The following is a 15737-nucleotide window of genomic DNA, read 5'->3' on the forward strand; positions in this document are numbered from 1 at the left end:
GCTGAATATTAGACTTTGTAGTTATCCTCTTTTTTATTTATTAGAGATGATGGTGACATTGAGGGGATATTTTGATGAGACTTGGACTACCCCAGGCTGAACTAAACAGAGACTTCACTGGGGGAGATCCAGGCAAGACACGCACAGTCTTACTGGTTTCAGTTGAATTCTTTCTTTTTTCCCTGGGTTCTAATTAAGCATCCACTTCTAGAATTAGGTAATGTTATTACCTGTTTGTAGGAAAATTATAGATCAGCAGTTTTGTTTTGTTTTTTTAAGATTTTATTTATTTATTCATGAGAGACACACAAAGAGGCAGAGACACAGGCAGAGGGAGAAGCAGGCTCCCCACAGGAAGCCCGATGTGGGACTCCATCCCAGGACCCCAGGATCACACCTTGAGCCAAAGGCAGACGCTCAACTGCTGAGCCACCCAGGCGTCCCTAGATCAGCACTCTTTTTTTTTTTAATTTTTAAATTTTTATTTATTTATGATAGTCACAGAGAGAGAGAGGCAGAGACACAGGCAGAGGGAGAAGCAAGCTCCATGCACCGGGAACCCGACGTGGGATTCGATCCAGGATCTCCAGGATTGCGCCCTGGGCCAAAGGCAGGCGCTAAACCGCTGCGCCACCCAGGGATCCCTAGATCAGCACTCTTAAGTTTATTTTAAAGTTTCCTTAACCTGAAGATTTAATAAAATGATTTTATTTTATTATTATTTTTTTAAATAAAATGATTTTAAATAACGAATTTGTGGAATCTTTCAAAGTACTATTTTAAACCAAAGAACTCTGTCTTCTTGAAACCCATGAAATAGGCCCAGGTAATTATTTTGACTACCCTCTGCTTTTCATTCTTTTTTTTTTTTTCCCCCTAAAGAACCCCAGGAAACACCAGGGAACAATTAGAAAATTTTGGTTCTATTTCTTGGGTTAATTTTATAAAGAAAAAAATTGTGGGACAGAAAAGTTAAAATGAAGCTATGCTAAAGCTAAGTCACTTTTCTGTTTCTCTAAGGCTCATTGTTATAGCTACAGAGAGGGGCAGTTTCAAGAATGTTTACAAGTAAGGAAACTTGTTATCTGAGGTCCTATTGTGAAAGAATCACCAAATGTTTCCCCATAATTGGCTGATAGGGAAAAGGTCATCTACTATATGTCTACCATAGGATCCCAGAACAAACTGTGTGCTCCCCCTGTTGTATTGCACATACTCCCAAACTGAAATTTTGAAGAAGGTAAGAGTGCCCAGTCTTCCTCCAGCTACTCCAAAATGTTCTGACACTTTTTTATTCTATGATTCATTATAAATTACAAGTTAAATAATATGTGTTAGAGTTTGTCAGGAGTTAAAGGTACTGTTTACTTTTCCTTCTAGATAGTTTGTGTATAGATTTAAATATATATGTGATTGTGTGTGATGTGTATATGTATTTAAAATGAAAACCGTAGAAAAAGCAAACTACATAATCTAGTGTAGGTGGCGATTTTGTTAGTTTTCCTTGGAATGAGAGTGGTCAATGAGTTTGTATTTCTCTGATATAAGTTCTTCTTCTTTTTTTTTTTAATCTTTTTTTTTAAATTTTTTTTTTATTTTATTTATTTATGATAGTCACATAGAGAGAGAGAGAGAGAGAGAGGCAGAGACACAGGCAGAGGGAGAAGCAGGCTCCATGCACCGGGAGCCCGACGTGGGATTCGATCCGGGGTCTCCAGGATCGCGCCCTGGGCCAAAGGCAGGCGCCAAACCGCTGCGCCACCCAGGGATCCCTGATATAAGTTCTTAAGATAAAGGGCTCTGTCTTACGCCCCCTGAGACCTCATTACCCAGCACAGTGATTTGCACATAGTAAGCGATCACTGATACTGCAGACTGGAATTCCACTTCCAATTTGTCTTATTTATCTATCTATCTATCTATCTATCTATCTATCTATCTATCTATCTATCTATCTATGATAGTCACACAGAGAGAGAGAGGCAGAGACACAGGCAGAGGGACAAGCAGGCTCCATGCACCGGGAGCCCGACATGGGACTCGATCCTGGGTCTCCAGGATCGCGCCCTGGGCCAAAGGCAGGGGCCAAACTGCTGCGCCACCCAGGGATCCCCAATTTGTCTTTTTTTAATTTAGGGCTTGCCACTAGAGGGACTTGCTCAGCTATTGTCCCCTTGTTATTTTGCCTTCAAAAATGTCTTGTTAATTTGTTAAAAACTTTATTCTAAAACTTGTTTGGAAATTCAACTAGTCAGGTAGTAGCAGTGCAAAAATTAAAAACTATTTTTAGGGATCCCTGGGTGGCGCAGCGGTTTAGCGCCTGCCTTTGGCCCAGGGCGCGATCCTGGAGACCCAGGATCGAATCCCATGTCGGGCTCCCGGTGCGTGGGGCCTGCTTCTCCCTCTGCCTATGTCTCTGCCTCTCTCTCTCTTTCTCTCTCTCTGTGTAACTATCATAAATTAAAAAAAACAAAAACAAAAAAACCTATTTTTAATACTTTTATGTGACTCATTCATACTTCCTGATCAAAACATTTATCCACAGAGATATTAAGTAGCTTTTTTTTTGGCAGGTATTCAAAAACATATGAAATGAACAATTGCAAGCAGATCTTTGAAATGAACTTACATAAATGACAGAAATACAACCTAGGTTTTATTAGTCAAAATTTAATGATGAACTAGTATAAAACCTATCCTGTTTTTTAAGCAAATTTTACTTATCAACCACACTGCTTACTGAGCAAGTATTTAACAAAAATATGCTAGTCATTATATATAAAAACCATGGAGCTACTTTCTCACCATAATTTTTTGACATCAGAAAGTAGCACTGAGCATGAGATGTTCTACTCTCTTACTTAGTTTATCTAAGGCAAGGCTGTGAACAGGGCCCCCAGTTATTTTCTGTGGCACTTACTTGCCTTTACCAACAGGTCAGATTCTTGAGATGGACACTTCAGAATTCCTCAGTGAGCTACTCATCTGTTTTCCCTAATGTGTTTCTCTACCTCATTCATAACCTCATTCATTACTGCAGCAGGAGAGCAATGAACTCCCCCTCCCCCCACCAAACTCATATTCACTATTTACTTTTTCCAAATACTAAATTCTACCTCCCTCTTGTGGCTCAGGGATTTTTCTTTTTCTACCCTAAATGCCACCTTCTCTCTTGCTATATATGCCACTTTCCTGACTCATTGCAATATCATTGTCTTCTCTGAAAACTGTTCTGGCTTTTAATGATCTCTTTTTCTTCATCTCCGTAAGTACCACTGCTCTTTTCCCTCTGCTATCACTTTTCTTTTTTTTTGGTTTTTGTTGTTTTTCTTTTTTTATTTTTTTTCCAGCTACTTCTGCTAGTTGGTGAGACTTATTGTTTGTGGGTTTATTTATTTATTTTTTTATTGAAGTTCGATTTGCCAACATATAGTATAACACCCAGTCCTCATCCCATCAAGTGTCCTCCTCAGTGCCCATCACCCAGTCAGTCACCCCATCCTCCCACCCACCTCCCCTTCCACTACCCCTTGTTCTTTTCCCAGAGTTAGGAGTCTCTCATGTTTTGTCACCCTCTCTGATTTTTTCCCACTCATTTTCTCTCCTTTCCCTTATAATCCCTTTCATTATTTCTTATATTACCCATATGAGTGAAACCAGAGGATGATTGTCCTCCTCCAATTGATGTTCTGGCATAGGAGAGGGACCTGAGCTACTGCATGCATGCTGCACAATGACTAGGGGCAAGGGAGCTGCCTGAGGGGAGGAAGATGAAGCACATATAGTTAAAAAACAAAACCTTAAGTCTATTTGATGTACATTGTGTCATTATGTATTTTTCACTTTTTTAAATTGTGAAAATACAGCCTGTACCTAAGTGTTAATCCTAAGGACATCTTCCAACTGACGAGTCATTTCATGTTGGAACAAGGTGTTCAGGGTAGCCCCGGTGGTGCAGCGGTTTAGCGCCGCCTGCAGCCCAGGGTGTGATCTTGGAGACCCGAGATCAAGTCCCACATCGGGCTCCTTGCATGGAGCCTGCTTCTCCCTCTGCCCGTGTCTGTGCCTCTCTCTCTCTCTGTTTCTCATGAATAAATACATAAATCTTTTTTTTAAAAAAAAGGAACAATGTGTTCAGTTAGCTCTCTCTCTCTCTCTCTCTCTCTCTCTCTATATATATATATATATATAGCAATTAAGTCACAAGGCCAGCTTCAAAAGATTATATTACCCAGAACGTACAGAGAGAGGTTGTTGTCAGCATTCTGTAAATTCAGGCATGATACATACCTGTGTATCTGTGACACTGCATCGCAATCCATGTGTGTGTATGGTTGGGGGCACTTTAGGGTGCCAAAACACTCTTCTTTTGATGCAGTAGTAAAGTTCTCCCTTTCATCGTACATGTGATCGAAGCTGTTCATTGCAGCATAGTTTATTATAATTAAAGACTAGGGACTGCTTAAATAAAAATAGAGATCCACATATATTGTTGTATATAAAACAGAATACTGTACTACCAAAGGAATGAAGTAGATCTGTGTAATAGTGAAGCAGTCTCCATGAGAGATTAAGGGGAGAAACCACAATGCAGAGAAAGAGGCGACTACCACTTGTATAAATTCAGACACCTGCACACTCACAGGTACTCATACATGCATGATCTGACTCTGGAAGGATATGTAGGTCTGCTGAGGTACTAGTAAATCAAGGGTAGGAAAGGAACTTATTTTGCATTATTTTCTTACTGGCACTGTTTACATTTTTCTTACTACATCCATACTAATACTACTTTTTTAAAAAATGCCACATTTCCTTAGTATTTGTGTTACACTCAAAAGTATCAGTTTTTGAGGCAGGATTGCTTTGAAATTACCACTTCTCTTGTTCTTGTCTTCCTTCATTCCTCACTATTGCGAACATTCCCTTGGCTATTCAGGGTCTTTTCTGGTTCCACTGTAAATTTAGTCTTTTAAATAAAAGTAATGTTCTTTGTCTTCTTGGATGTAAAAGAGAGTTTACTCTTTTACAGTATTTTTGCATATGTGGGTAAGTATATTGATATATGTTATATGTTGAATATTATATTTACTTTTGCATATATTTATCCATCAAGAAAACCATGGTGTTAAGCATGAGTAAGTTGTATAGATTGCAAGTCAAAACTTGGTGTTAATGATAATACTGGAATTCCTTTTAATATAGACATATTATTTAGATATAGGGTTTTTTGGAGTAATATCTTTTAATTTTATTTTCCAGCTCTTTCAGTCTCACATGCCAACAAAAACAACTTGTCTGTCCTCACAAGTATCTGATGATGAACAGAAAGTGAGTATATCTTTTAAATAGATCTGTAATGTACTCTACACCCCTCTAGGATTTTTTTTTTTTAATTTTTATTTATTTATGATAGTCACAGAGAGAGAGAGAGAGAGAGAGAGAGGCAGAGACACAAGCAGAGGGAGAAGCAGGCTCCATGCACCAGGAGCCCGACGTGGGATTCGATCCTGGGTCTCCAGGATCGCGCCCTGGGCCAAAGGCAGGCGCCAAACCGCTGCGCCACCCAGGGATCCCCCCTCTAGGATTTTAAAATAACTATTCAGAGACCCGACAGACTTCTGTTTGTATCTTGAATGTAAATTAACTTTGATGTTGATTGAAATTACAAATCAATAATGGATTGAATAATCATTAAGTGTTTACGGTGTCTCTTTCCTATGGGACATAAAGCAAATTAATACTTTAACTGCTCCCACAGCATTGAGTAGGAAGACTAGCACTGCTTTTGCTGGGCATGCTTGCAGAACTTGGTGGATGGAGAGAATTCCTTTAATGACAGAGTGTAGGAAGTCCCTGAATGGCGCTGTCAGATGCTTTCCTGAGCGTGAGATCAGCCCTTAAAGGTTCTTCTAAGTGTGGCTGCATAGGAGGGAGGTTTTGGTAACTCATGTTAAAACTTACATTTTAAAGGGGAGTGAATTTAACTTGATGAAAAAGATGAGTTGATGATTCTTTAAATAGAAAATTGCAAATATAAGCATGGGTAATTTGGTAAGATGAAATAATTTTCTTTAGTTCTATGCCCATTAGGCCTCTTGTTTTTCCCTCTTCCTTCACACATGCTAAGGGCCCCAGTGTTTTGATAAATTGTAGTTTGACCACCAAACTACCATCCTTTTTATCTTTTTTCTCTCATTGGTAATAATAGCCTACCCTATCTTTATTTTATCACCTTGCAGACCTTTGGTATGACTCTTTATCTGCCTTCTAACACATTGCTTTGCTGAAACTGCTGTCACAGTCACTAGTAATCCACTGAACGGTCATCGTTTAGTCCTCATTTTCTCTAGCCCCTCTTCTTCATTAAATTATGGTGACCACCACCACATTTTTAAAAAAGCCTTTTTTATTTCCATGATATTGAAATCTTACAGCTTTAGAACTAGAAGGGATTCTGTATGCTGTTTAGTTCAGCTTTTAGCTGATAAGCATGTGCTTATCAGGTAAAAACTCTGACATGTATTACTCTAATCTTCTTGAATACCTTCATGACTGGGAAGCATAGTTTTTCTTCACTTTCTTAATAATAAACAGAAGACTAAAAGGGATTCACAGAGTAGAAAAGAGAATATAATGTACTCGTTTTCTGTTGCCCCATAACAAATTGCCATGAATTTAGCTTCTTAAAATAACACCTCTTTATTAGCTCATAGTGCTGTAGGTTAGAAAGCCACGCCAGCATAGCTGGCTTCTCTGCTCAGGGCTCACTCAGGATGTTGGCTAGCTGGGTTCTTATTTGAAGCTCCCCTTCCAAACTCTTTCAGGCTGTTGGCAGGATTCAGTTTCTTGCTGTCTGGTTGCTATCAGCTCCTAAAGAGCATTCTTATATCCTTGCCATATAACTCTCTGTTGTCCGTACAACAGGGGAGAAGCCCATGTCAGATCCCCTTCAGGCTTCACATCTCTTTCACCTGGAAGTTCCCAGTCCTTTTTAAGGGCTCATGCCCACCGAGGATAATCTCCCTTTCTTAGGTTAACTGATCTGGAACCTTAATTACATCTGCAAAATCCCTTCATAGCAGTACTTAATGTTTGAAAAAAAACAGAAGGTGTGGGTACACCAGGGACTGTATTAGAATTCTACCCATCATATAAATAAAAAGTGAATCTTTCTCACCTCCACCTCCAAGACCATTCCCTAGTAATAACCACTGTGCATAGTCTGTCACTATCCTTGAAAGATTTTTATCCATATTCATGTATATGAGAACATATGAAAAATATACTTTTATTTTCTTTGTCAAATCAAGGTAAGTAAATCACTTAATTTTTGAGACTTTTTGAGACTTAACCATATCGTGGCATATATCAGTAGTTTAGTATTCCATTGTATGGATATACTACATTTTATTTCTCCATTCACCAACTGTTGGATATTTGGGTTGTTTCTAGTTTTTGGCTGTTTGGATTAAAGCTACCATGAACAGGGGATCCCTGGGTGGCTCAGCGGTTTGCCGCCTGCCTTTGGTCCAGGGCGTGATCCTGGAGTCCCGGGATTGAGTCCCACGTCAGGCTTCCGGCATGGAGCCTGCTTCTCCCTCCTCCTGTGTCTCTGCCTCTCTCTCTCTCTATGTCTATCATAAATAAATAAATAAACAAATCTTAAAAAAAAAAAAAAGCTACCATGAACATTCATATGTGTTTTTATTTATCTTGAGTACCTTCAGGTATAGTTTTTTGGTTGTATAGTAATGTGTATTTTACTTTATGAGAAACTACCCACCTGTTACCCAAAGTGACTGTGCCATTTTGCTTTCACACCAGCAAATTTATCAGAGTTCCACTTCATAATCTGTAATACTTGACATTATCAGCTTCTTAAAATTTTAGCTATTTTAGTGGGTGTTCAGTGATATTTTACTCTAGTTTTAATTCACATTTCCCTGATAACCAGTAATGTTGAGCACTCTCTCATTTGCTTATTGGGTATTTTGTTATCTTCTTTCTGAAGTTCTGTTTGAATCTTTACCCACTTAAAAAAATGGATTGTCATTAAACCATTTGAATTCTGTATGTATTCTGAATATAAGTGCTTTGTCATGTATGTGTCAAATATATATTTTCTTTCAATCTCTAACTTACATATTCCTTGATGATCACTTTTTAAATTTTGATGAAGTAGACAAATAAGTAACTAGATTGTTACAAGACCACAATTCTTTTGCATAATTGTTGTAGCTATTCTTAATCATCTGCATTTCCGTATAGATTTTAGAACCAGCTTATCAGTTACTATATTAACAGCATAGAATTGAGTTTGCTTTTTTATCCAGTCTGACAATTTCCTTTTTTTAACTGAAACATTTAGACTTTCACTCTCTAGTATGGTAGCCACTAGCTGCATGTGGCTGTTTAAATTTAAATCAGTAAAATAAAATTTTAAAAATCAGCTCTTTCCTGTTGTACTGCTCAGATACCAAATACTTCCACCATCACTGGTTTAGACTACTTACATTTAATGTAATTATAGATTTGGCTAGGTTTAAGTTTGCCAATATGCTGCTATTTTCTCTTTGTCCCACTTATTCTTTCATTTTTCTTTTTCTGTGCTTTATGGTCAATATTTTTATTATTGCATTTCATCTTTATTGACTTCATCTATACCTCTTTGCTCTTTTGTTTTTTAAAAATAGTAATTGGCATAGGCTTTAATTTACCACACATATCTTCAAACAATATTATAATACTTTATGTATAATAGAGAAACCTGACAACAGTTGCTTGCTCTCTATTCCCTCTCCCATTTGTTGTGCTGTCACTGTCATACATTCTACTTCTCCATGATCACAAATTCTGCAATACATTGTTGTTTTTGTTGCTTTAAGCAATTATATGTTCAAGAAAATAAAACCAACAAAAAAATTCTCTTATATTTACCTACATATCTACCTAGTTTTCATTCCTTTTTGTAGATCTGGTGTCATTTTCCTTTCTATATATTGTCATTTTCCTGTCTCTTAAGAACTTTTAGCATTTCCCATAGTGTAAGTCTACTCTTAGTGAATTTTCTCCAATTTATCTTTTGTCTGACAATATCTTCCTTTGACTTTCATTTGTGAATGATATTTTCATTGGATATAGAGTTCTAGGTTGTCATTTTTTTCTTTTGGCATTTTATTGATGTTGTTCTCTTGTCTTATGCTTTGCATTGTAGTTTATGAGAAACCTGTAGTCATTTTATAAGTTTTACTTTTGTGTAATATGTCTTTCCACATCTGGTTGCTGGTAAAGTTTTTCTTTAACTTTGTTTTGAAACATTTTGCTCTACTGTGCCTAGTTGTGGGTTGCCCTGGATTTTACCTGTCTGTAATTGCTAAAAATTTTTTTTTTTATTTAAATTTTTTTTTTAAGATTTTATTTATTTATTCATGATAGACATAGAGGGAGAAAGAGGCAGAGACACAGGCAGAGGGAGAAGCAGGCTCCATGCAGGGAGCCCGATGCGGGACTCGATCCCAGGTCTCCAGGATCATGCCCTGGGCCAAAGTCAGGCGCTAAACCGCTGAGCCACCTAGGGATCCCCATGTAATTGCTAAAATTTTTGGATCTCTGAGTGCATGTTTAGAAAATTGGAAAAATTTTGGTTACTATATTAGATGTTTCCTTCTTCCCTCCCTCAGTCTCTCCCCATCTTTTCTAAATGGTATTCCAGTTATAAGTATGTAAGATCATTTGATATTGTCCCATAGGTTTTTTGGGGGGGTTTGGAGGGGACTTTATTAAAGTTTTATTTTTTCTACAAAAGGTTTTTAGTTTGGATAGATAAGGATATTTAGCTTAGATAATCACTATTGAACAAATCTTTTCTCCATTGTTTGATCTCTTGTTAATACTGTTTAATATGTTTTTTATTTCAGATGTTGCATTTTTCCTTCTAGGAATTCCGTTTGTTGACTTTTGTTGTTGAAAGCTTTTATATCTCCCTTGTAATTTGTCACCCATTATACCCATCTCTTTTTCTGTAGAAAAAAAGCATATTTTTCTTCTTCAGCATATTTATCATAGTTATTTTAAAGTTCTTATCAGCTGATTCAATATCTGGTTCATTTATGGATCTCTTTCTATTGACTTTTTTCCCTATGAATCACATCTTTCTGCTTCTTCTGTAGTAATTTTTTATTGTATAGTAGTTGTTGTGGATAGTACATTACAGAGTGCTGGATTCTGATTTCTTCTGAAGAGTGTTGACCTTGGTTCTAGCAGGTAGTAAAATACTAGCTTGTTACGTTGTTCATGTTGAGCCGTGGTTATATGCTTTATTTGGGCAAGTCTATTTCAGTTGTATACTAGGGAACACTTCTGATTTCCTGGGATGTGACCCTTACTCCTAAAATGTGGTCCATATAGGTTTTTAGTGGAAAGCCTGAAGTGTTTATTGAGCCCCTTTAATTTACAGAGCTAAAATTCAAGCCCCCCAGGATGGCATTCTTGAAAACTCTACATAGCTCCTTCCAATTTCCATTTCCACCTTGCTAGGCTCTTTTGTGTTCCCACTGTATTTGTGCAGTTCAGTGATTAGCCAGAGATTTGAGGCAAGTGCCTCAAAATTTGCAGATTTTGGACTCCCTCGTTTCTGGAATTTTCTTCTTCAATTTTCAGCTCTTCTGCCTTCCCTTACTTCCAACTTCTCAACTCAGTAAGACTACCACTTCTATCTGGAGGTCTTTTTTTGCACAGCAGTGATTGGGGTGTGCCCTCAGAAAGACCGAGAAAATGTGCATCTCACCTTACATGGTTTCCTCCTAAGAGTATCATTCCTTCTAATGTCTGTTGGCCTTTGGTTGCACTGCATTGACTTGGAAGAATAGATTGTTATTAGTAGGGACATTAATGTGACATAAGTTACTCTGCCACTACCGGGAGCTGAAACTGTTTAATTTTGTATTGTACTTTTTTCATGTGATATTTTGATGCAAAACTTAAGTTACTAAATATTTATCATAAACATCTATAATAACTTTATAAACATTCCATTTTGTGAGTAAATATGCCATAGCTTACCTGAGTATTTTCTTATTTTTTGGAAATAAAACATTTGAATGTTACAAATAATGCTGGACTCCCATTGTAGGAAGAGAATAAGAAATGTGTATGTGTTTTCAGGGTCTGGAAACAGGTTCCTCACAAATTTACTTAATATAGTTGTATCTTGGTGAAGGTCTAATGATCATAAAATCCTTAGTTTCTTTGGTAAATTGTATTTATCCTTTCAGATGTGCTGTATCCTATTTCAGTAAAAGTTTTTTTTGTTTTGTTTTTCTTTATTTTTTTAAAATTATTGATGTTGTCTTTGTTTTCCTTCAGCAAAAAAAGGGAAATATTCGTTCTTTAACTATGTCTGGCCATGTTGGCTTTGAGAGTTTGCCTGATCAGCTGGTCAACAGATCCATTCAGCAAGGCTTCTGTTTTAATATTCTCTGTGTGGGTAAGTGCCAGACTCTTCCTTGAAATTATTCCTTTACATTCCTTGTGTTCTCTTCACTCCTGGAAACAGTATGATGCTCATGCTATTAATTTGAGATCATGATTGCAGATTTTTTTCAGTTACTTAAATTCTATCAGTTTTGGTTTTTTTAGTTGTACTGCTTTAAACGTTTTTGTTCTTTGAATATTTTAGTGCTTTCCTCAGAGTTCTGAGTAACTTAGTATCTATACTCACTTTATGTTCTGCTAATGACTTGGTGGATGAGCCTTAACTTGTATGTCTTTAAAAGACAACTCAGCCTTTGGAATGTTTGAAATATTTGGGATCCTTGAAACCAGTCTAGGAGTTCTATTTTTTCTCATTTGTCCTCTGCACCTGTGAAGATGTACCTTTGTTTCTTTCAGGAGAGACTGGAATTGGAAAATCAACTCTGATTGACACATTGTTTAATACTAATTTTGAAGACCACGAGTCCTCACATTTTTGCCCACATGTTAGACTTAAAGCCCAGACATATGAACTCCATGAAAGTAATGTTCGATTGAAATTGACCATCGTGAATACAGTAGGATTTGGTGACCAAATAAACAAAGAAGAGAGGTACACATTTTCTTATTGTAATAAAACAGGTTTTTCTTATTTCAACACATTTGTCTTCCTTTCCTTCCAGACTTTACTTTTTCTTTTTTAATAATTCAGCAATGTCTTGTTCTTAACAAATCGACATTTTTCTATCTAGTTGTCTTAATTTTTTAGCATAATTTAACTTCACATTATAGAAATGTATATTTTGGCAAAAATTGTCTTAATTATTTTCTCATATGCCAATTTGGTGTATAATAAGTGATTTGGGGCAGTCCAGGTGGCTCAGCGGTTTAGCGCCACCTTCAGCCCAGGGTGTGATTCTGGAGACCTGGGATTGAGTCCCATGTCAGGCTCCCTGCATGGAACCTGCCTCTCTCTCTCTCTCTCTCTCTCTCTGTCTCTCATGAATAAATAAATAAAATCTTTAAAAAAAAATAAGTGATATGTACTAATTTTGAGGCAGGACTTAACTTTGTTGAGGGAAAAAAACAAACAAGACCTACAACGGCAAATATATAATGGCCAAATCCATGGTGCGTGAATTTTTCTGTGTGTGTGGAATTCTAAGCAAATCAGCCAGGTCCATTATTATTAAGCATTACAGGAAAGGTTTGATAGTGAAATTGTTTATATTTTATGTTATGTTATTATTTCTCCTGTGGTATTATAAAGAATGATTATAGATTCTGTATGAAATTTAAAGTATGAAACAGGGAAATAGATTGGGGTAAAGCAATAACTTCTTATTTTTCCTTTTTGAAATATTTTCATTATTAGAGCTAATTTTCTAATTTCCTAAAGTTTGCTTTAGAGAGGAAAGAGTTGCATAATTGACTCCCTTTAATGTGACTTATATTTGCCTTTTCAGCACATTTATGTGGACTTTCTAGAAAAAGCAGGTTAGTTGTAGAGTCAAAAGCCTGTGACATGTTACTTTAAATCTTCACAATTTCAGGATGCCTGGGTGGCTCAGTGGTTGAGCATCTGCCTTTGGCTCAGGCCTGATCCTGGAGTTCCAGAATCGAATTCCACATCAGGTTCCCTGCAGGGAGCATGCTTCTTCCTCTGCCTATGTCTCTGCCTCTCTCTGTGCCTCTCATGAATAAATAAATAAAATAAAATCTTTATAAATAAATAAATAAATCTCTATAATTTCTTTATACTTTTATATGTAGAGGTCTTAGACAGCTTTACTTAAATTTATTCTTAGGTATTTGGTATATTTGATGCTCCTGTAGATGATATCTTTTAGAAATACCTCATTTTCTGTTTTGGTGTATAGAAAAATAGTTGATTTTGTAGATAGTGACTTTTGTAAATTCTCTGATTAATTCCAACATTTCATCTCCAAATTTGTGTAGATTTTCTATGTATGTATAATAGTATAATCTACAAGTAATGAATTTATATTTCTGTTCTCAGTTTGTTTTAAAATAAGTTTTATCGATGTATCATTTACATAGAATAAATGAAATGCAGAGTTTAGTGTACAATTCAGTTAATTTTGACAAATACATAGTTTTGTAACTACCATCATGACTATAATATAGGAAATATCCATAGTCTTGGGTTCTTTCCTCACATGTATGTGAAAATTAGTGCTTCACCACAGACTGGAGGGAACCACCGTCTATCTAGATCTTCTGTTGGTGCAGCTGCCTTCTATTCAGTGTTCTTGCCTAAAATTCTAGTTGCCTTGGCCTCCCTGAACTCCTGTTTCTGTTTCAACTCAGTGAGTTTGCTAGGCTCTGTGCTCTTATGTGCTGTTCCTGGAAACTCCGGCAGTAAGCTGGAGGAGTCATGAAGCTTTTCTCATTTATTTCCCTTCTCAACAAACACTTTTATATATTGCCTGTTGTCTAGTGTCTGAAAGCATTTTTTTTTTTAAATTTTATCCAAGTTTCTAGTTGTTCAGAGTGAGAGAGTAAATCCAGTCTTGGTTTACTTCATCATGGCTGAAGATAGTTTTTACTTTTCTGTCTCCCATTTTTAAAACCTGAATGTGTGGGTAGGACTTATAGTATGTTAGATAATCAGTGGTATTAATGGGTTATCTTTGACATGTTTCAATGCAAGGGAGAGTTTTATTTTTACCATTTATAATGCTTATTTGCATTTTTCTTAAAGTTGGCCTAAGGAAGTTCCATTGTATTACTAGTGAGAGGTTTTTTTTTAATCTTGAATAAATATTATCAGATATTTTTGTTTTTGCATTCTGTAGAGAAGATTGTACATTTTCTTCTTTAATCTTTAACAAGATGAATTATAGTAACTGAGTTTTCATTGGTAAATTAGTCTTGTACAGTTTTATATTCTTTTTATATTATGTATAAAATCAATTGTTTTTCCCTGAAGTGATTGGTGGGACTCACTAATAAAACCATTTCAGTCTGGAGTTTTCTGAGATTTTTAATTACTAATTTAATTTTCTTTAATGATTATAGGCCAATTTAGAGTTGTTTTATTTAGAGACAGTTGTAATATTACATTCTTCTAAGAATCTGTCCATTTCATCCAAATTTTCAAAGATATTTACTTAAAATATTTGATAATATATTCCTAATATCTTTTGATTGCTTACATCTTCTATGATGATATCCGCATTTCCTTTTCTGATTTGAGTTATTCATGCTTATCTTATTTTCCCTTTGATTGGTCTCAACAAAGCTTTATTGGTCTATTTGGCTTTTACAAATTTTGGCTTTATTATTGGTCCTCTCAATTTTATATTGTTTGTTTTCCTACTTATTTCTGCTCTTACACCTATAATTTACATTTCTTTGGGTTTTGATCTAATTTGCTCTAATTTCTCATTGATTCTCAGCCTTATGCACATAAGATTATAAATTATTTACCCATGTTTGTTTTTCCCTTTGGTTCTCATTCATTGTGCCTTTTTCCCCTTATACGCTTGGTTATATATTTATTGTAGTTCTCATGGTCTTTGAAATACTATTTGCAGAGATACTTTGAGGTCCAAGATGAAGTTGTCTTCCTTTGAACAGATTTGGATTTGTTTATATTAGGTCCCTGTTGGCATTAAAACCCTGAGGATCCTTAAACTCATTTCATGTCTTGGGGTTCTCAGCATCAAAGAGGCATTGTGGAAAAAAAAAAAAAAGAAGAGCACTGTGAGCCTGGGCTGCGGTACATGTGTGAGGGAGACCCTGTGGCTTTAAGTTCTCAAGGACTATTTTGTTTCCCTTTCCTTTTATTTTCCCTGCTTCATTTAGTGCCAGGGCAACCTTTCCTACAGAACCTGGGGAGTGGGGAGGAATTGTAGGTTAATTTCTAGTTCATTCTTAGCCTGAAGGTATAGGCTATTAAGATCAATGATTTTTATATTTTAAGCCATTATCCTTTGTTTCATTGGAAGACTGAGTTGCAGTGTATTGGAAATGGAAATCTAGGGCAAATTACTGTCGAAGAATTCCTAACGGTACGCTATTTATTTAGCAGAAAATGTTTCAATTTTCATTTATGACAAGCATAATGCAGCATGGTCAGGTAGAGGACTGTCTATGGCCATTAGGTCATAAAATGGGTCATGTTACTAATCTCTTTCAAGTCATTAATAAATACCTCTTTGAACTTTTTATGTTAAACGTGTACTTACAGGGATCCCTGGGTGGCGCAGTGGTTTAGCGCCTGCCTTTGGCCCAGG

General features: G+C 36.3%; 1 protein-coding gene across 17 annotated transcripts in view; it reads left to right on the plus strand.

Moving 5' to 3' along the window:
- The window catches only part of SEPTIN10 (septin 10), a 57272-nt gene that overhangs the window by 11951 nt on the left and 29584 nt on the right, over window positions 1-15737 (plus strand). For all 17 annotated transcript variants that reach the window (XR_003142237.2, XR_007413519.1, XM_025462455.3 and 14 more), the window contains 3 exons: window positions 5263-5331; window positions 11368-11488; window positions 11893-12088. Coding sequence is in view for 15 of the 17 variants with exons in the window: in XM_025462455.3 (XP_025318240.2) it covers window positions 5263-5331; window positions 11368-11488; window positions 11893-12088 (386 nt within the window). In the remaining 2 variants the exon portion in view is untranslated. The remainder of the gene's footprint in view (window positions 1-5262; window positions 5332-11367; window positions 11489-11892; window positions 12089-15737) is intronic.

Source organism: Canis lupus, chromosome 10 (assembly GCF_003254725.2).
Source record: "Canis lupus dingo isolate Sandy chromosome 10, ASM325472v2, whole genome shotgun sequence".
NCBI classification, from domain to species: Eukaryota; Metazoa; Chordata; class Mammalia; order Carnivora; family Canidae; genus Canis; species Canis lupus.